The 22099-nt window shown below is 27.9% G+C and overlaps 2 protein-coding genes across 8 annotated transcripts in view; both read left to right on the forward strand.

Moving 5' to 3' along the window:
- The first annotated feature begins 861 nt into the window (after positions 1-861).
- LOC124425073 (protein spinster) lies at positions 862-6514 on the forward strand. 4 transcript variants are annotated; one of them, XM_046964884.1, is made up of 10 exons: positions 862-1376; positions 1516-1712; positions 1881-2032; positions 2109-2312; positions 2401-2529; positions 2600-2861; positions 2953-3051; positions 3124-3331; positions 4241-4339; positions 5877-6514. In XM_046964884.1, exons 1-9 carry the CDS (start codon positions 1274-1276, stop codon positions 4291-4293), a joined length of 1407 nt encoding a protein of 468 aa, XP_046820840.1. In that variant the 5' UTR covers positions 862-1273; the 3' UTR covers positions 4294-4339; positions 5877-6514. The 4 variants fall into 4 exon arrangements, with proteins under 4 accessions (XP_046820840.1, XP_046820841.1, XP_046820838.1 ...); XM_046964886.1 differs by lacking the exon at positions 4241-4339 and having other exon boundaries at positions 1324-1376; positions 1516-1589; positions 1666-1712; XM_046964885.1 differs by lacking the exons at positions 4241-4339; positions 5877-6514 and adding an exon at positions 3705-3821.
- Positions 6515-7959: 1445 nt separating this feature from the next.
- LOC124425072 (diuretic hormone receptor-like) overlaps positions 7960-22099 on the forward strand; it is a 28126-nt gene continuing 13986 nt past the window's right edge. For 2 of the 4 annotated variants that reach the window (XR_006942419.1, XM_046964879.1), the window contains exons 1-2: positions 15836-16215; positions 18588-19557. Coding sequence is in view for 3 of the 4 variants with exons in the window: in XM_046964879.1 (XP_046820835.1) it covers positions 19224-19557 (334 nt within the window). In the remaining variant the exon portion in view is untranslated. Of the gene's footprint in view, positions 8098-8193; positions 8431-15835; positions 16216-18587; positions 19558-22099 lie in introns of those variants that run through there. The other 2 variants (XM_046964880.1, XM_046964881.1) reach the window with 2 other exon arrangements.

The raw sequence follows: 22099 nt of genomic DNA on the forward strand, positions 1-22099 counted from the left end.
TAGAATTATCTTTCCAAAGTTCATTAAAATGATCGAATGAGTTACCAAGTGATCTCCATGCAAACATCGTGAAATACATTTCCTTGCATTTGGAAATGTTCAAAAAATCTGAGTATCAGTTATTCATGCACACAACCAAACAAGTAATCACTACTTCACAGCATAAAACATAACCATTCAAGCGGATATATGAAAATCAATAATGAGTACGATCTTCTCTTTTGCCGCAAATTTCGAAAGGCGCCACAATACTAAACTTTTTCTTTGCAAGAAATGTCGAAAACAGCATTTAAGTCATCAATGAGAACAAATAACTCTTGACAAACAATTTTGATGAAGAAGATCTCATTTTAAAGACAAAGATTTAATTTATCGCGTATTAGTTACGAATTTTTGAAAAAGATTTTTATTTGTTCATAAAGTATTTCCGAAAAATACCTTTTATTAACATGATTTTTTTCAAAGAAAATAAAGCTTTTTTAAAAATTCGAAAAAGTAGAATCTTTGATTAAAACTTTATCTTTAAAATGAGACCTTTTTCATCAAAATTGATCAAGAATTACGCCTTACTGATGATATAGACCATTATAAAACTAGGAATCATGAATAGCCTTAAAGCGCCATCTTAAGATTTTTATCAAATTACACATTAAAAATATAAGCAGCGCTGAATTTGATAGTTAATTCTTAAAATAAAAAAAAAGAAAAATGCAACATTAAAATATAAAATTTTATGAAGTATTTAATAATTTTTAATTTATTATATTAAAATATTTTACGGATATATAATAAATACGTATATATGCATGTAAATCTATATATATACTTTGAAGGGATTTCGTTGTACAAAATGGTAGTTATATAATTTTACTTTGGTTACACGTAGACGTGATGTTTTAATATGTTTGGTAGTAGTGTATACATACTCGCATATATACATATATAGTGAAGTACATTCTAATAAGTGACGAAATTTTATTTTGAAATTTATTATAAGAATATTGACATTATCGGATAAATTTGACAGTAACTTTATGTTATTGTTGCTTAAACTTAAAAATTGAAATTATTTAGAAGACTAATAAAAGGTTATTTTATTAGCTAAAATACGATTATAAAAGCTAATTTTAACATATCAATTTGTGGAAAATTATACATGAAAATTGGACGTTAACTGTGAATGCAGCAAATCATTGAAGTAGATATACCAAATGCATCATAATAAGATTTGATAGTAATAAAAAATCAAAATCGTACAGAAACAAAATTAAAAATGCCATCAGATTTTAGACAAATTAGACGCAATGAATGGGTCACCGTAATAATATTGTTCTTTATAAATTTAATAAATTATATGGATCGTTTTACTGTTGCTGGTAATTATAAATATTCTATATGTGTATTTTTATGTTTACACATTATCTTATCTTATTTATATACATTTATGATCTGTAATATGTTTTTGTGTTTATATGATTAACTCTTATAAACATATAAACTTTTGTATATTTATAGGTATGTTACCAGAAATCAAAAATGATTTTAAAATTGGTTACGATAAGTCTGGTTTATTACAGACAGCATTTATTGTAAGTTATATGTTATTTGCACCTTTGTTTGGATACCTTGGTGATCGGCATAATCGTAAAATCCTTATGAGTATAGGTATCTTCCTATGGAGTTTAACAACATTTATTGGATCTTTCATGACGGTAAAATATTTATACATATTTAATAATTTATACATTTATACTATGGCTTAAATAGTATATAAATATAAAAAAATAAAGATCTTTCTATATCTATATAAAAATTTAATACTATTCTTTTTGTAGATAAGAATATAATAATTTTACAAATTATTTATAACATTTTTTCAGTCGTATGAATGGTTTTTAATATTTAGAGCAATGGTTGGCATAGGAGAAGCTAGTTATTCAACAATTGCACCAACATTAATTAGTGATTTATTTATTAGAAACGTTCGTTCCAAAATGCTAGCATTGTTCTATTTTGCAATACCAGTTGGAAGGTACTTCTTGACATATTCTTATGTAGTTATATATCAAAGCAAAATAAAATTAATACATTTTTGTCTTCTTTTTTAGCGGAATGGGCTATATAATTGGAGGAGAAATGTCAAAAGCAACAGGTTCATGGAAGTGGGGTTTGCGTGTCACACCTGCTCTAGGTGTAATAGCAATTATTCTACTGATCTGTGGAGTAAGAGAACCTATTAGAGGTGAAAGAGAAGGTGGTATACATATTACTAATACCGGATGGTTACAAGATATCAGAGCTTTAATAAAAAAGTAAGTTAATGATGGAAATTCAGAACATTTTTATTCTTTATCAAATTAATTAAGTAAGATGATTGTTTATCTATAATACCTTTTTTAGTCGAAGTTTTACACTTTCTACAGCTGGGTTTACATGTGTATCATTTGTTGCTGGTGCATTATCTTGGTGGGCTCCGACATATTTACAATTAGGATTTAAATTAATTGGAGCTGATGTGAATACACTTGAGTAAGATAGAAAAGGTGTATCTTTAAATTATTAATACATTTTCTGATTTATTATATGTATATATTTTCAGTGTGGATTATAAATTTGGATTGATAGCAATGATATCTGGCTTAATAGGAGTACCTTTAGGGTCTTTCTTAGCACAAAAATTTAGAGTGTATTGGTCATCTACTGATCCATTGATATGTGGTGCAGGTTTATTAATAAGTGCTCCATTAGTATTTTTTGCCATAATTACCGCTGATACAAATACTACTGTTTGTTATATATTAATATTTCTTGGACAAGTAGCTTTAAATTTAAATTGGGCTATTGTAGGAGACATATTACTTGTGAGTATTATGTTGCAAATTATATTTAAACTTTAAATTATTTAACATGTATTGCAGTTTATTAAAAAGATTATATAATAAAATTTTTCAGTATGTAGTAATACCAACTAGAAGATCTTCAGCAGAAGCTTTCCAAATATCACTTGCTCATGCCTTTGGAGATGCTGGAAGTCCTTATCTTATAGGTCTAGTAAGTAAAGACATGTTTTTCTGTTATATTTATTTATTTATTAAAAATTTATTAATTTAAACTTCTTTTCAGTTATCAGAAGCACTCAAATTTGTAGTTTTACCAAGTTTGAGTTTAGGTGGTTCTACTATTAGTGTTTACAGTGATATTGTAGAATTCCGTAGTTTACAATATGCACTATTCGTTACTGTTTTTATACAAATCCTTGGAGCTTTGTTCTTCTTTTTCTCAGCGCTATACATAGAGAAAGACAAAGCATTAGTTGAACTTGCTATTACAGGTAAGTAAAAATATTTCTTAAATTTTGTATTATTTTACTATATCTATCTATATATGTATATCTTTCTCTATTTTCTTTGGTATAAAGTTTATTACATATTCAATTTAATTTCATTATTGGAGAGTTATGAACTCTTATTTGAATTATAATAACAGAATGAACAAAATATTTTCTTAAGGATGTATGTTCTTTATGCATTTATAATCTTTTATATATTATAGTTATTTGATCTCTATTTATGATTAATTATAATTTTCTAAGCATTATAGTATGTTGCATGCAAATTATAGTGTTTATATTGTTTTATTTTAAATAAGTCAATATAATTTGAGCTACTGTATGTGCATGACTTAGATTAATTTATTCTTTTTAGCTACCAGTACTTCAGGCATGATGGCACCTATTAATGTATTAGAAAAGTAGCAGTTTATATATTGTAATATTATAAATGAAAATGATGGCAATATCATATTGTTTTATGCTAACATCGGTTTGTTACTTATAGCTTATTAATATTATTAATATTACTAATATTACTAATATTTGAATAAGCAGTCATCATCATTTATTTTCATATAAATAACATATTTCTTTTTAATTATTATTACAATGTTTTTTCATTATAACAAATTCATTTATAATTGTATAAGTTAAACATTTCTTAATCATTTATTAGAGTCATAACACGAATTTATATTAACTTAAATATAGAAACAAACATAAACATGTACAAACAATTACAAATATAGTAGTCTAATAATACATGTAACAAATTACAGATACAGCAGATGATGGTGCTTATATATTGCTTTATTGTTTTTAGCAGATATATTACATTTATCCTGCATTGTTAAAAAGTGGAATGTGCATGACATTATTTTGTGTAACATGCAAACATCTTTCTTGCAGACAAATATCTAGATACTAAGAATAATGGGCAACCTGCATCGACACGTTTATAGATCATCATCTGATAATGGGCCACATCTGATAATAGCTATATATCTGGTACATAATTTATTTTCACAATTTTTTCTTTATTTTATTGAACATGATAATCAATTTAATTTTTGTGCATATTGTCTTTCATAAATAAGATCAATTTAGTAATAACTTTCGAAGAAGAAATTTTTTTATATTATTTTTATGATATTATAACTATTTGATAAGATGTAAATAATTTTTACATGTCATGGATATATAGCGTTTTTTATAATTTTGTTATGAAAAATAATTACGTAACATATATTTATAACATAATACAATAATTAATACAATATTTTAAATATTTATATATTAAGATAAGTATAAAATATTTTTTTTTAAAAAACTTTACGTGGATAGATAATACTTATCTATAAATAATTGAGCAGTGCATTCTCCATATGAAACTATCATATTATAAAGCGATAAGTACAATTAAAACTTGCCAATTTCCTTATGCAAAAAGAAATTCCTCTTATTAATATATCTTTTTCTATACTTCGATTAAGAAATAAATAAATAATTATCTAGCATAGTACCATAAAGATTTTACTTATACAATTTGTTTTTTATATGAAAAAAGAAAATTTAAAATAGTTTAAAATTTGTAATGCTAATACAAAAGATGCAGCTTTAATGTTGTTAGTAAAAGTTAAATAAGAAAAATGTTTGAATGCTACACTATCTATTTGATTAAATTGATTATCAGTTCAGTTTATTTTATTTTTTATTTTTTATTTTTATTTTTATTTTTATTGTATTTATTAATCATATTAATATAATTAATTTTTTATTTATATTTTGTTTTGAATATTATGCATATATTTCATTTAAATCTTGTACATTACTTTAATACTCGATTTGGAATGATACAGCATGGGAAGCTTTGATGGGAACTAACATTTCATGATGCTTTTCATTTATTATAAGTTATTTAAATTACACTATATTACTTATGTCATGCAAATTATGATCAAAGTGATAAATAATTTATTACTAATGTGTTGGTGATCATGCTATATAAAATTTTGTTTCGTTTACTCAAACATATATATATTTTAGTAATATATATATACTGAAATATAATATTGCATCTGCGTGTGTGTATATGTTATTCTGTTGTGTGAGTCATTGAATAAGTTTGATTGTGTGTATTTAGATAGTTTATTTAAATGCATTATTTTTTGTTTCACAAACATTACTTTTACGAAATGTACATATGTGTATAGTTTAAAAAGTAATGCTTTAATTATATTGCATTTTGTTTATGCATGCAATTAGTATTGCAAAATAGTAAAATTAAAGACCAAATAAAAAGAAAGAAACCAGATCTATAGGTAAACAGCTTGTTCTCGTTGAAGTTATTAAATTATTTAAAACAGTATATCTAACATTAGTTTCTTAATTTCCAAATATATTTGAAAAAATATAACATGTATTTTTAAGATGGTATTATTGTTTAACAATCTATAAAATTATAATATTTTTGTATTTACTCTTTCTAGGTTGATTAAAATTAAAATTATTGATTCTTATCGATGGATTATATCATATGTTTTAGGTGGAAGTGTTTCAGATTCGGTTCATATATATAATGATGAAACTGAAAGTGAATCCCAAGATGATACATTTGGGACATAATTAATCATTTCAAATGCGTAAGGTAAAGTTAAATATACAGAAAAGATATTGATAAAGAAAAACTAAAAAAGAGCAGCAATTATATGCTCAGGGATGATTCAACAAAATTCGACAATTTGAAAAAACAGTAAGATTTTATCAAATTGTTTACAATATAGAGTGAGTTTAAGCAAAAATGCTTATAAGGGATATCGACTGTGTTCAAATATTGTTTAAAAGAGAAAAGATTATTTTAAGTCAATTGTTATAAAAATAGTAACTCTTGAAAAAAGGATATGCAATCAACTATACACTCATGTTGCAGATACTATTTATATTTTTATATTAGTCCCTAGATTAATAAAAAGTTAGTGCTATTAAGTATTAATGCTAAAAACATAACTACTAATAATGTTAATGTCAAACTAACCATAATGAGAATATATAATTAATATTAGTTACCAACTATATAGTATATTATTAACTCTATGTACTTATTTTGGCACTAAAGTTTCCCCTTTTATCTTTATTGATATAAAAGGTGCTGCTTTTGACAAATAAACTAGATAGGAGTTAATATATAATTACTTATTAATGCTTAGATTATTTATCTTTAGAATTAGTATAATTATTAATTATAATCTAATTTAAAAATAATACTTTCAGTTTTAGAACATTTTTATATAAATATATATTATATATATGTATATATATATATATATACACACACACACACATATATATATATATATATATATTGTATTCCATTAGTTTAGTATAAGTATTTTTATCATATGATCATTTAGCTAACATGATGAAATATGTTAATATAATATGAAGGTTTAAACATTAGTAATACATTATTAATGATTTTCATCATTTAATGTAGCAATCTTAATATGGTACTTATAATTTGTTCTTATTAAAAATATTAAAATATTAAACAACATAAAATTAATTTTTAATATATTGAATATTATATTTTCTAAGAGTAAAGTATGGAATATTGATTGTAGATGCCAAATTATTAAAAATATATATGAGCGTTTTTATTTGTATGTATTTACAAATATGTAAGATACTTTTTTATAGATAATCAAGACTTTTTTTTTACTAATAATGAGAATGATAACGAATATCTCTAAATAATATCATTTATAGAAGCAATTATTATTAAGATTGTATTACTACATTAATAAGTTACATGCAATTACGTTAGTATTTACGATGGCGGGAAATTACATGTTCGGTACTCTCCGTGTTAAACGTTGAGCATTTAATATTACTTCATTAGTAGACCGTCCAAGAATATTATCTGAATAATATATTATTGAATTATACAATTATTAATCTTTATTAACCTATAATTGATTTATTTAAAAAATTAATAATGTATCATACTAATATTACAATAAAATATTACTTCCAATTAAACCATATATTTTTTAGATTGTATTTTTATCCATAATTAAAATATTCTGCATTTAATGTTTTATGAGGTAGAAATTTAATCTTACAAAAAATAAATGATCCACTTGATTCAGTCGATTAAAGCAATTTTCAATTATCTTCTACTTGAATTCCGTTATATCTTTCTTCAATGTAACATATCGGTAATGGTAAATATAAGAGACTAAGATCTTGTTGATAATGTTAATATTTATTCAAGATAAGTAAGAATATCTTGCAAGATTCTCATAAATGAATACAAAATGTTATAAGCATTTTAGTTTGAATCGTGCTATCTACAATCCTTTATCGTTAGTCAAAACAGTTCAAAGATTCATATTGAGCTATCATATTGATATATGTATGAGTGAATAAGAATTGTTATTAAAAAATGTATTCACATTAATACATATCATTTTTGTGCGTATATGAATTTAAAACATACATAATTTTATTAATTAAATATGTGATATAAAAAGTAGAGAAATATTTTTAATAATTGATTTCTTTATATAAATTCCTTTTTCTTTTTTTTTTTTTTTTGTTAAGCTTTTATATATCATCGACGCATGTCGATGATTGGACGATTAAACGAGTTTGACGACTTGTCCAATCGTTGTAGACCTTTAACAAGAAGACTTCTTTTTTGTACGTAATAAATTCGTAATTGAATAATACACATTGTTTTATGTAATGATCTCAAGTTATATAAGGTAAGAGACAGGGTCGCTGATTGGTTGATTGGATCTGCAATGAGCTTGAGCGATTGACCAATCAGCATTAGCAATTTTCTGTTTGAAATTTTACAGGATGCTACAGGTCCTCAGTTCGAAATCTGGTTCGCGACGTAAGAGAATTATTGCTATATGCGAGTGTAAAAAAAAAAAATATATATATGCAATTGTTCATCGATATTTTATATTATTAAAAATAAATATTGAAAACGTCGTGTTGTGAAATATTTGGTGAAAGAAGTGAAAATTGTGGATCGAAAACATCAACGCGATATGAATGATAACATTTTTCGAAGATTCAGGAAGAAGGAGGTATTATAATAAGTTCCATTCGAATTTTTATATTAAATACATATGTTATTTACACGGTTAGTAAATATCATCGATTGTTATCCAATGGATGTGTGTGTGTTATATATATATAATTATAGTAACAATTTTATGGATATGAGAAACTTATATTTCTTAAATCGTAGTAATTCATCGCTAAACGATCGAGAATCAATCGATTTTATTAACAGATAGTACAATATGTCATTTGTTAATATTGTATTATCTATGTCGTATTTTGTTAACTCATACTGTTATAATTCATTATATTTCGTGTGTGTTCCCCCTTTTTAGAAATTTTCTATATTCGAGTAGAGGTCATAACATGGAACATACAGTAAATTTATATTTTATGATCGAGATCTTGCACTAATAAACAGACAAGTTATGAAAGGAAAATTCGGTACGGGAGAACATTTGGAAACGATTCATCTACCGATTACATTTTCCGACTAGGTGCATATTTTATGACTTTGATTTTATGAATGGGCCTTGGTTTATTATTAGAAAATATTCCATCGTCTATGATAGAGCAAATGTATAGGTGAGTGTGGAGTTTAAGTATTTCTTACGAACATTTTTAACTCAACTTTCGTCAAATTATTATAAGAAAAGTTTAAGTATTCGTAGGAATAATCTGATATTCACTTTACAAAATTCGATCGATATCCTTTAATTATCTTATAGATTTTAAAGATGTCGATAAGAGAGAGAAAAAAGAGAAAGAGAGAAAGAAAAAGAGACAAATAATTTCATATTGTTTTATACTGTAATTTCTAATCTTCTTTGCATTATTTATTTATATTGTTGCGTAGAAAAACATTAATTAGGTACTCGAAGTAGCGTAGATAAAACAATTTACTTGTAGATGGCACCATTAGTTCATTTTATTCTATGTATATTATAGGACATTAAATCATCGATGGTAAAGTTTATTAATTGATCAATGACGTCGGTAAGTTAGAATATTACGAATCTGTCGGTATCGTATAAATCTATAGATTTCTTTGATGATAAATTAGGAAATTATTCTTCAAATTTTTCTTTTAAATATTTCAATAATAAATATTCGTGATAAATGAGTAAACAAACGTTCGTTCTCATTTTATCTCATTTTATTACTCACGAATATATTATTTTTTAATATTGTGTACGTTGTAATTAAAGTGTACTAATCAGGAATACAAACACATCATAATATGATGAGTAGAAATTTGAAACGCAAGAATTTTCCTCTTTGATGCAATCCTCTTTTTTGAATTATTTGTCATCCGGAGAGAAATATAATTTTACAAATGAGATTTCAAATGTAATAATAAATACAATCTTTGTTCATAGTACATAGTAAATATTTAATTTTTTTCTGAATACAAATAAAAAAAGAGTATTTTAAATAATATAGAATACACGCGAAATCTTTTGAACTTATATATCTTAAGGAACTGTAAGAACGTGTATTATTTTATTAAAGAGTCGAAACAAAAAGATGAACAAAAAATAACAAAACTAATGAGAGGAACGTTTACAGTTCGATTTCTGAAACGCTTTTTTCTCTCACGAAGGTGATTTTTTCTCTCTCGTTATATTTAGTCTGATAGAGTTACGAAAGGAGTTACAAAGATTTTTATTGTCGGCACTGCTGTTAAGTTCATGTTTGATTATATTGTATGTTCGTTATATTCGAATTTATTCGAAAGTGAATAAAAAATATTTTATATTCGATAGCACAGTTAAAGAATATATATTTTTTTTTCAACGGTTAAAAAACGATGAATTTTATTAATTAATATTCGTTTGAATGCATAATTTTGCGCGTTAAAAAATTTTTTATTTTACAAGAAAGTACCCAAGTTTATTTTCATCTCATATTTTTGTCTAATCCCAATTGTGTACTTTACCTTTAGATATATAGAACGTTTCGCGTTATTGCGTCCCATTAAGACTGTAAAAAGGTCATGACAAAGTTCCGTGCAAGTACGACATTCGTAAGGAAAATCGTTCTGCCTATTATAAAAAGAAATCAAATTCTGTACGAATGCGTTTTATCTAAATTGATTTCTTCTATGGAGAAGACTGAATCTATCTGTTTTTTCTTTTTTCTTCTTTTTTTGGAATTTCGAACGGTCACGGTCATTCTCTAAAAATAAATAAAATGGCATTGCGTGTCGAAGGTAATATAAAACGAAATCTTACTATTTACTTTCCTTTTTCTCGACTTCATCTTCTTTCAGCAAACACGATCAAAGAAAATGGTTTCATAGCACGTGCGTCTTGTATTACTGATTTAATTTCCACTTTTGCTATCTATGTTTTTTACCCTCTTTTCTTTATGATCAAAGACCTACTTTAAGTATCATAATGGAAATCATTATTGAAATATTTTAATTCAATATTAAACAATAGATTTTTAAATATGAAGTTATAATCACATTTGAAAAATATCATAAGAACATGTCATCTATGAAAAAAACAAAATGTCATTGTTTTCTTTTTCAGTTCTGTTTGTTTAGTCAATGTTTTTATTAATTAATAGAAATTAATAAAAATTAATTAAGTATTTTGTAAAATAAACGGTCAATACACACATACACATGAATATCTATCAATGCGCGCGCACATGAATATCTTGATCAAATAATTAAGTAAAATAATTAAGTATCAGAATTACATCATTTACATTATATACTGATATTTCATTATACATATATACTGATCATTTATTTAGAATACTGATCAAATGTTTAAAAATACTGACCCCATAAATAGCAGCCCTTCTCTTTCTCTACATTTTTCTTTCCATATCTTTTTTCTTCTTCCTTTTTATTTTAAATTAAACTCATATTTTAAAGTACAAGAAATGAAGTTGTTATGTAACATTAGATTTTCAAGAAAAGAAAAAGAAACGGAAGAAGAAAAAGATCAAGAAATAGAAACGGAAAAAGAAAAAGGAAAAGAAATAGAAACGGAAAAATAAAAAGAAAAAAGTTTATATTTTTTGGAAGTCATCGAATATATGATACTTATCTTTTACGAAAACGAAAAATGTAAGAATGTATTTAACAAGAGGAATTCCATTTCGCGATAGTTTAAATTGGATTTACCGGAATAAACTTAGACGGTAAAAAATCAAGGGAGAGTTTATATTTCAAGATGCAATTTCAAATGTTCGCCATACTAAACTTTACAAAACTTTCTTCGTAAAACTATTAAATACGAACGTGGTTTTATAGTGACCAATATGTTATATGTCATACGATAATAGGACTGTAAATATCAATATCAAAATTATCAAAAGTAAATCGTAAACCTTTTTATTTGATTAATTTCTTTAGATTTTATATATAATAGAAATGTCTTTATTCAAATATATTTATTCGTTATCTCGCGCATGCGTAAAGAGAGTTAGTCAATTTATCGTCAATCTAATAATTCTACCGCTATCCCAATCACAACCTCAATCTTTTTATGAGCGTGTATCGTACGTAGAAAATTTTTTCTAACTTGAAAAAAGCTCGAGGGTTGTTTTACGAGAAAGAGAAAAAAAAGAGAGAAAAAAAGAGAGAAACGTTATTATCCTTTGTGAATTGTTACTTATCTCTTTTAGAAAAGAATATATTCGTTGTACTCTTCCTCCTCCTCTTATTTTTTTTCTCCCTTTTGGCGTTGACAAAGACTCATCCTCAGGATTGCGTGTATATGCCGTGTATACATTTCATGTATACGAATATAGCTATGAACGATCTTTGAGAGGAAAAAATTTCAAAAACTGACGCGGAAAATATTTCAAAAGGAACTATAATACTGGGAGAGGGGAGCATATGGATATTTATAAATAAAAATAAATATAGGAGAAGAGGGATGGAAGGTAGGAGAAGTTTTTCATTATTTTATTCAAAGAATTCGTAAAATTTCAAGATAAAGGTATAAATCATTCGAACATAATAATCGTTACCGATCAAACGTATTTCATGTCTATGAATGTTTGCATAATTGAATACCTTTGACGTATTATCTAAGGAAAGAAATGACTTTCTAAAAGGAAAAAATTTGTATTCTGATAAACGACTTCTCACTTTTTCGCTCTAACATCTAAAACATTTGTTTTCGGAACAAGTAAAAAATACCGTATTTAACAGCGCACCACCATTGCTTTAATCTTCCTGGCTGGTAGGGTTGAACTTTCGTCGTGATAAAAAAGAAAAAAAGAAAAAGTAAAAGAACGGAAAAGAAACTAAGATAATCGCTTTGATGAAATCATTCTCCTTTTTAATCATTCAATAGATAGTTTTAGTTCACGAGTAGATAGTTGAAATCAAGATGATTACAAGATATGCTTGGACAACATTCTACACGTTAATATCTTGTAAATGTTTTCCATTAAACACTCAATCGTGTATACATAGATGCATCGCGATATACAGATCTCGGACATTAGTAAATGGTAAGGGCACGTTATGAACGTGTTGACATATGACAGTATATTGCTACTCATTCATACAAGCCCTTCTGTTCTATCGCAAAACGGTGTATCAAACGTTAAAGAGAATATAACTATATATATAGCGTGCACACATAATGAATCACTCTAAGTTTGAGTACAATCCCATTTGAATCGGATATATATATATATATATATATATATATATATATATGAGAAATTCAAATATCTTCTGTGATTTACGTTGCGGTATCGAACTTCAATCGAATTGATTTCGACTGTTTCGTAGAAATTTCTAAGCACTCATATATAACATAGTGTCTATGCCGTATAAAGGTTAAATTATATGTTGAGATTGACCGATGATGAATTTACAACGTTGACATCGATTTACGAATATTAAAATTTTAACGATTAAGTTATTTATGCGACCGTCGTAATATTATACAGACGTGTAGCTATAAAAAATTGTTCTCTTATTCTTCTGTCTTTTTATGCAAAGGAAAAGATCATGGGAGAATATAAAAAAGTATGTGTAATAATTTTAAAAAGCGTATTTTTTATTGCGAATCATTATACGTAGCTTGAAAGTCGATAAAAATATTTCAGTTTGCCTTGATATTTTAAAACAATTATTATTATTTTTTCTATTTTCTTTATCGTGTCAAACGATTTATCAAAATATATTATTAGATAATTTCGAATATTTCAAATTCGTGTTATTACTTTTGTGCAATAATAAATAATCTAATATATCCTATCGGATCTATGTTATTTATTTGTAAATTTGTATAATCCAATCTTCATATAGATTATTAAGAATAAGATGCGATTCATATTGACAGTTAATACTTTATAGTATCGCGGTAAAGGATTCTTCGTTTCATTATAGGAGACTGTCAGTTTCTGTCGATTTAAATTTAAAATAATGTCTCACACCTTTACCAATTCTGTGCCACTTTCGACAGTTGCTTCCTTACCATTACAACTAAATGAATATTTCATGTATACCATGACAGAATGCTAAACTGAGAGACTTTATATAACTTGATTCTTCTTTAAGCGTATAAATTATTAAGTTAAGAGAAAAGTTTTTATATTATTTACCCGATATCAGTCTTTAAATATTATTAAAATCATAAACGAGTTATATAATCAGGGGAATATATGTAGAATATTTTTATTGTATCTAACGTTATACGTACTACCTATAATCTAGTTCCTTTTCGTAGACAGGACGTCAACTTTGAGAGATACTAAACGGCCAAGAGAGAATCGTAAAATTGTTGGCGATCAATTTGAAATTTATAGCAATTGATAGAAGATAGCGTTACTTTTACGACTCTACATGCAATAGGTACATACATATTTATCCCTTACATACGCACTATATATGTTTTTTTTCGCTACCAGATAAGCAAAATTCTTTTAACTAAAACGACATTTCGAACTACTACTTTTTCGTAGATTGAGCATTTTTTTTATTTTTTTCTAAATAATGATTTATCGTTAACTTTATCGAAAACGTGCAAAGGAATATTTTCTATGGATAAATTTTTATAGGATAAATACGTCAAACGATTGTATATAATCCTTTTCAAGTTGTCAAAGCAGCTCTGTTCAATCTGTACTAATATCACGGAAATATTACATTTCCTTTACAGAGATGGACACGATGGATATTCCATGACGGTAACTCGATAAGACTCTTGAGCTTTAAAACAATTTTTTTTTTATTATTTGTTTTTTTTTCATGTGGAAATAAACATTTTTATTATTAATCGATCTCGACGCTCAGTCGAACATATAAAAACAATTATTCAATGTTTTCATTTCAAATTCGGTGAGTATGTAATTTCGCATACGAGACATAATAATATAAATTTACCTAAATTTGCACATGGGCATGTGGAAGAATCATTATTTTCTGAGCTTGTACTCCCTTTAACAACGTTAGTCTGTGCTTGCATACGCACATGCACTCTACAGCATCCCCCACGAATTCTCATTTAGAATTTATTCGCTCAACCTCTCTTTTTCTCTCTCTGTCTGTCTTTCTCTCTCTCTGTCTTTCTCTCTCTCTCTCTCTCTCTCTCTCTCTCTCTCTCTCTCTCTCTCTCTCTCTCTCTCTCTCTCTCTCTCTCTGTCTTCCCCGTATCCATGCGCGAATCTTTACGATCCGGTTCCGTTATTTTATTATGCTTCGTTGCATTTACGAATTTATCGTCCATATACCTAAATGGAAATGCAATGACTAGAATTTTCATTCCCAATGAAAATTATAAATAATATTATAAATAACTTGATAGAAAATCTAAGAGAACGTTCGGCGGTAAGTGGGGGAAATAAAAGGAAAGGTGAGGTGAGAGTAAAAGAAAGAAAGAAAGAAAACCAAAGAAACGAAGAGAGTATCTTTCGAGAAGAAAAGCTCCCGTTAAACTTAGATCTATCGAACTTGATAACAAGTTTACTCATCCAACTTTAGATGACACATCTCGGCCGACAAGGCATTTTCCATCGAGAAAACTTTGTCATCGTGAATTACTCGCGTTGATCGGCACGACAAAATTTATCACACTTTTGATAGAAATCTGTAGATTTAAAAAACAATCAAATAAATTTAACGAAATATCAATAGCTTTGTTTGTCTATAGAAAGCGCGAGTCGAATTGTATCGTTTTATCCAAATAAAATTGCATACACTTGTCTTCTTTTTTTAATTATTTCGCGAGTGCAATATGAGGAACAGTACAAAGTAAAATCCATTTTATTTCTTTTTCTCCTTTTCCGTTTTTCTGTTTCACCCTTTTTTGTCTTTATTTTTTCTTTTTTTCAGTCTTTTTTTTTTTTTTTTTTTTTTTTTTTTTTTTTTTTTTTTTTTTTTTCAATCCTTTTTATCCTTTTTACGCTCGAGAGAGTCCTTTCGGCGCGTTTCATTTGCGCAGGCGCAAAATGACAAAGGACCTCGGCGCATGCTCCCCCTTCTTTCTACTTTACACATACGCGTGCACACCTATATACAAAGAGAAAGAGAGAGAGAGAGAGAGACAGATAGAGAAACAGACATTCTCCCCCTCGTACCTCGTTTCTCTCTTCCTCGAGAGTTTCACGAGAACGCGCGACGTCGAGAGAGACAGTCGTCCTCACCGGCTTCAGGTGCAGACGGAAATCCATATCAAGAGCGTAGTGCATTCTCCGAATTTCGCGATTTCCGTATATTATCCGCAAATTCCGCAGACTCTACGGACGCCTTTTTTATTATTCTTCGGACGACCACGTGTACCGTCTCTTCTTCTTATCTCATCGAAGGATTCGAGTATCATTTTAGTGTGAGAACACTTATTTTAAGTTCACACCGACAAACCACAGCGTAATATCACTTTTCCATTTTTTTTTGCTTTTTTTTTTTAGTTTTCTTTTAGTTTTTTTTACTAAGAGAATATTGTTTTTCTTCCCTTTTTGTTTTTCTTCTTCTTTTTCCTTTCCCTTTTCTTTTTCTTTCGAAAATATGTAATTGTAAAGTTGGAGAATTCAACGAGTTCGATATATTCTTTCAAAAGAATCTTCCACGTCGATAAATTAAAAAATTCCAAGCTCTGATACTTGTTGCATACTCCTTTGACTAATTTACGTAATGATGAAATTCTTTTCTCTTTTTCTTTTCATTTTTCTCTTCTTTTATCTTTTCTTTTTTTTTTGTTAAGCTATTAGATAAAAGATATTTTGGGACATTATTCTATTGATAAACAAGATGAAACGATCTAAAAAACGATATAAAAAAAAAGCCGATATCGAGATAATTCGGATGAAATATAATAAAATTAGAAAGACAATGTAGGATACAAATAGGAAAAATCGATCGTACTCCATTTGCAGAATTTCGAAGGGGACACACGTATACACGCTCACAAATGTTAAATGGGCGGTCCATTAACTCGAGTTACGAAAGCTCTCGCGAAAGATCTAGCGAAAGCTCTCATGAAGCGTTTAATCGTCGATCTCTCCTTGCCAGATAGGTACGTCAAATGGAGGAGATAGAAAAGAGAAACCATTAAGGAAGTAGATAATAATTAATTAAAAAAAATAAAAAGAAAAAAAATCGAAATGAAATTTCACTTAAGTAAGAAAATATATTTAAGACATTTTAAAATAATAAAGTGATTTTTAAGAATCATATTTTCACTCAAGTAATTTTCAAGTTCACAAATTTTTAATCTTTTAGATATAAACACGTAAAACGTAATGTTTATCCTCCAATGACGATTAGAAAATAATTTATTTCTATTCTATAGGTATATTCACAATGTCTTCATTCTCAAGTAATATGCCGTCTGTTCGTACGTTGCGTCGCGTGGTACCAAAACATTAACAATAAGGATGAATTCATAAACGCGATCACGAGTGCAGAGAACTCGGAGAATAATATCAGCGGAAGTTTCGAGGACTATTCGAGTACGCGTACTTTTGTTAACTTTATATCATGGACGAGAGTTCCTCGTTCTCCCTCGTTTTCATCCTTCTCTTTGAAAGGCGTCTCTCGTATCTTAAAGGGAGAAATGAAATTATTCTATGGAGACTAAGTATGTCTTTGAACATAAAATTTTCAAAGTCACTTTAAACGATATTATCGAACCCAAAAGATTCATTAAGAAGATTATCTTATAACATTTAGAGAATTTCGAAATATCTTATCTCATTGAGTAAAGGAATTGTCATCTCTGTTTAATCGTAGTGATCTAGCTTGCTAAGGTTCGAATATTCTACCTTGATTATTTGAAATCGTTTTGAAAGGGACTGAAATCTTAGCGTTTTTTTAATGACGATTTTTTAATTTTATTATTTTTATACATATATATATATTTATTTATTATTATATTATTATATTATTTATATATATATATATATATATTTCCCTTTAATAATAGTATATCGATGTTAGATATTTATGAAAAGTACGCATTATATGTGATAAGGGAAAGTTAGAAGCGAATTGTCTTGTGTTAAGAGAAGGTGCTACCAGATCACGCGTGGTGGTTAACAGATGCACGTCCTTTCGAGTGGAGGATCGATAATTCGCTTGACGTTTCGAGAGTTTCGCTAGATGCTATTCAAGAATCGTATTCATTGATCGAGTAGACGATTCTGATCTTTATTGGGACAATAAACTATAGTACATACGTATTATGAGAGCATCCTGTAATCCAAATTATGACGTTCAAAGCGAGAGGATAATATTTCCTAACGATAAAAGAAAAAAAAACATTTTCTCATTTAACTTTGATTACATATCAAAAGTAAGATACTCATCGATAGTGTTATATTACAACTTTGTTTTCAAAGGTTAAAATATCTCGATCTCACGAGAAATCTCTTTTCTTTTTTTTTCTTTTTCTTTTTCTTTTTTTTTTACTGTTAATGGGCTCTAAAATGAAACTCTCTGTTTCATCTAAGAAAAGAGAAAACGAAAGAAGAAGTGATTGCCATCGAGATTCGCGTCACGAAAATAAAACGTTATTACAAAAACTTTACTACATGAGATAACGACCTAAGAAAATATAGTTGCAGTATAATAACGCAAATATTTGACATTATTATTTATTTTTCATTCATCTTACAATTGATTGAGGATCAATTTTTAATGGACTTTCTTTTTTCTTTCTTGTTTTTCTTTTTTTTTCTTTCGTTTGCACTCTAAAAACAGTTTGTCGTGGACATCAACTCGAAGTTCCACGTATGTACAACGTAAATACTGCAACAACGGGAAATAAAAAGAACGACCGATTTCCGGAGGGCATATCGTTGACATTATGAACTTTTGCTGTAACCAGATAAGGAATATCAGAGAAAGAGTATACAATTCTTTTGCCGCATCATACCAACTTCTACGACTTTTAATACCAGCAAACGTTGATGTTGTGGGATCCGTTCCAATTCAAAATCAAAAACAAGAAGAGAATATCTCATTTCTTTTTTGCTTCGAGTAAACTCGTAAGCCATAAGAACTTGTAAAAATTATATCCATACTTGATACTATATTTAAAGGATAATCGAAAACTAGAGAAAAAGAGAGACAAAGAGAAAAAAATATATATATATAGAGAGAAAGAGAGAGAGAGAGAGAGAGAAGTACTTACTAAAAATAGAAAAGAGAAATAGAAAAGAATGCACGCAATTTTTCGTTAAAAGGTTCTCCTCACGTAATTTGTCAACTTCCTTTTTCTTTCAACCATATCCGATCGGTTGGATCTTGGTAGTTTGTAGAATTAAAGGAATAAGAGAGAGAGAGAGAGAGAGAGAGAGAGAGAGAGAGAGAGAGAGATAAAGAAAAAGAGTAGACATGGCTAGCTGGCTATCATCGAACGGCGACGAACCTATAGATAGTAATTACGTGCAAAACGTTTTGAACTACATTAACGACTTAAAGGAGTCCTTCTCCGAGGAAGAATTCAAATGCTTCGCACGAAAGCATCAAGACCTAGAAGCTCGGTTAGAAGAACGACACCAGCATCAAGTCATCAATGGTGGAATTGAGGAAGGAGGAACTACGGAGGGTCGTGAGGGTTGTGAAGTTAGTTGGGACTCTTTACTCTGTTGGCCATATACGTCACCGGGAACTCTTGCCATATTACCTTGCTTCGAAGAACTCAATGGCATACGCTACGACAATACTCGTGAGTACGAAAGTCTATCTTTCAGAATCTTTTTCTTTCTATTATCTCTATTTTATCCTTGCTTTCATTTTGCTCGCACAGTTCTTTCTCGAATGAAAGGGAGAAAAACAAAGAAAAAGAAAAAAGGGTCGGACTACTGTGCGACGATTTTAAATGGAAAATGTTCTTTGAAGATTATAGTTGTACGTTAATCAAAATCTTTGAAAGTCTTTCAAGTACGATTTATCAATTTGCATTTGTACAGATATCTATTTATGTACATTGAAATTGGTTTATTCAATCTTTTTGAAAAAATGATGATTTTTTTTATACAAGATCACAGATTAACAAGGAGATAGACAAATGAGGAGTTTTAAGTTAAAGGAAGCATCAGTCATTTTAACACTCATTTAATATTGGATTATATTATCATGATGTAATATCACTAAGAGCAAGTCGCAGTAACGGAACTTATAATCCATAAGGAATTCCTTTCCTGCATAACTATGTATTACGTGAATTCGAGTGAAATTTTTAAACCGACTCTGGGGAGAATGTCCGAAGAAGAATGCTTCTCAGAGTTATTCGATGTTTCCTAAGGTATTTGAATATTCTGAGGGTTTACGAATTTATTTGAATTAATTTTGTAAAATGAAATATCCACGTCAACACGATAATTATAACGTGATGACTATAACGTTAACTTTGATTAATTATAATGCTGTGATAATATCTTTTGGAAGTGTTTTCTTTTAGTTTCTCTTTATACATCCTCGATATATTGTATCATCTCCTACATACACACATGTACATATATATGGCGTACGCATATAAAAGAGGATCATTATGTAATTTATTCTTACACCGAATAATGTCGAACATCGTCCCATTATATTTCCAGACGAAGCTTGGAACATTATATTAAATTACAAGATAATGGATTTTAAATTGATAGGCTTTTACAGTATCGTTACATATCTGTACATATAAGAATTAAAAGCGAATCTCAACGAGTTCTTACGAATCTCGAAGCGAAATACCGAATACTATAGTATTAAAATACCTTTTGACAACTATCGAAATTTTCTTTGTAATCATCCTCTCGATTTTAGATCTTACATTCATTTTTACTTTATTGCGATATCATTCCTGGCAAAAAATATTTCTAGTATTTTTTTTTATAAAATCGAATATGAAAAACATCAAAAAAGTTTATTCGTTTATCCGTTATCGTTGAAATGCATGACGGACAACCGAACAGAAAAGTGACGGCACAGTTAAAATAATAAAATCATTGAAAAAAGAAAAATAAATGGAAATCCGAGATACTGTACTGTATTGTAGTGTCTAGTGATAAAGAAAGTTTTTTATAATCAAAAACATTCCGTGACGTGAAACTTGTAAAAGTAAAATTAATTGTAAAATCGTACAACTGTATCTACACTTTACATCTTCGGTTTATTTACATATTGTTAATTTTTTCTTTTTTCTTCTTTTTGTTTTTTTTCTTTTTGTTTTTTTCCTTCTATCGCCACAAAATTATATCGTTTATTTAATTTAGGAATGAGGATTTAAATTAGAATTTAGAAAGCGATAGTACCTACTAGCGATTAGATTCTTTTGTATTCCGAATAAAGTTCGTTTTTTATCCGTATCAACTCCGTTAGATTTTTTCCCTTCGGCGATGGAAACTTCAAAGTCTATAAAAGAGAATCGAAAATTGGAAATTTAATTCACTTCGAAGAAAGAATTGATCCGAACTACTTTTCTTAACTTTCTTTCTCACTCATTCGCTCACACAAGTTCATATACAAGTACATATACAAAAATGCGATTATTAAAAATTGATTTTTCGTTTATAATAATATTATTGTTATTTAACGAAATAAAAAGAGAGAGAGAGAGAGAGAGAGACAAAAAAGAGAGAGAGAAAGAGAACTTTATACATATAATGTAATATCGATCAGAAAATGGCATATTTGCCGCTTCGATTATTTTGTAGTAATTGCTCCACAAATATCTGAGATCGTGATTAAATTGTGGCTTTACCGTGAATGATTTATCAAGGACTGACTTAATTGTTTTATTATTAACTTATTGATGAGAATTAATTAAAAAAAACTTCTCAAGATCTTTTAGGTGTAATCTCTCATATGAGACTTAAGAACGATATTTCATAATTTCGGCCATATGCGAGTTCGTATTATTCGATTATACAAGCCGAAATCCAATTAATTAATTATATAAACGTATTAGCCATAATATTTAAACAAATGTTTATAGTCATTATTTAAAATGTAAACTTATACATCCAGGATCCAGGATTCAAAATGACGTTAACTTTGAAAATAATAAAATAAGATACGTGAGAGATTAAAAAGAAAAAAAAAACGAAAGAAAAATAAGATTACGAAGCGTCTTTGAAATATCTCGATGTGCCGACGGTATTTCGCAGATCAATGATCCTAATTGGATTTACGTCTTATCAATGCAGGACGAATTGAAAATCAATTTAAGAAATTCGAAAGAGAGAGAGAGGGGGGGGAGGGAGGGAGGGAGGGAG

Source organism: Vespa crabro, chromosome 6 (assembly GCF_910589235.1).
Source record: "Vespa crabro chromosome 6, iyVesCrab1.2, whole genome shotgun sequence".
NCBI lineage: Eukaryota > Metazoa > Arthropoda > Insecta > Hymenoptera > Vespidae > Vespa > Vespa crabro.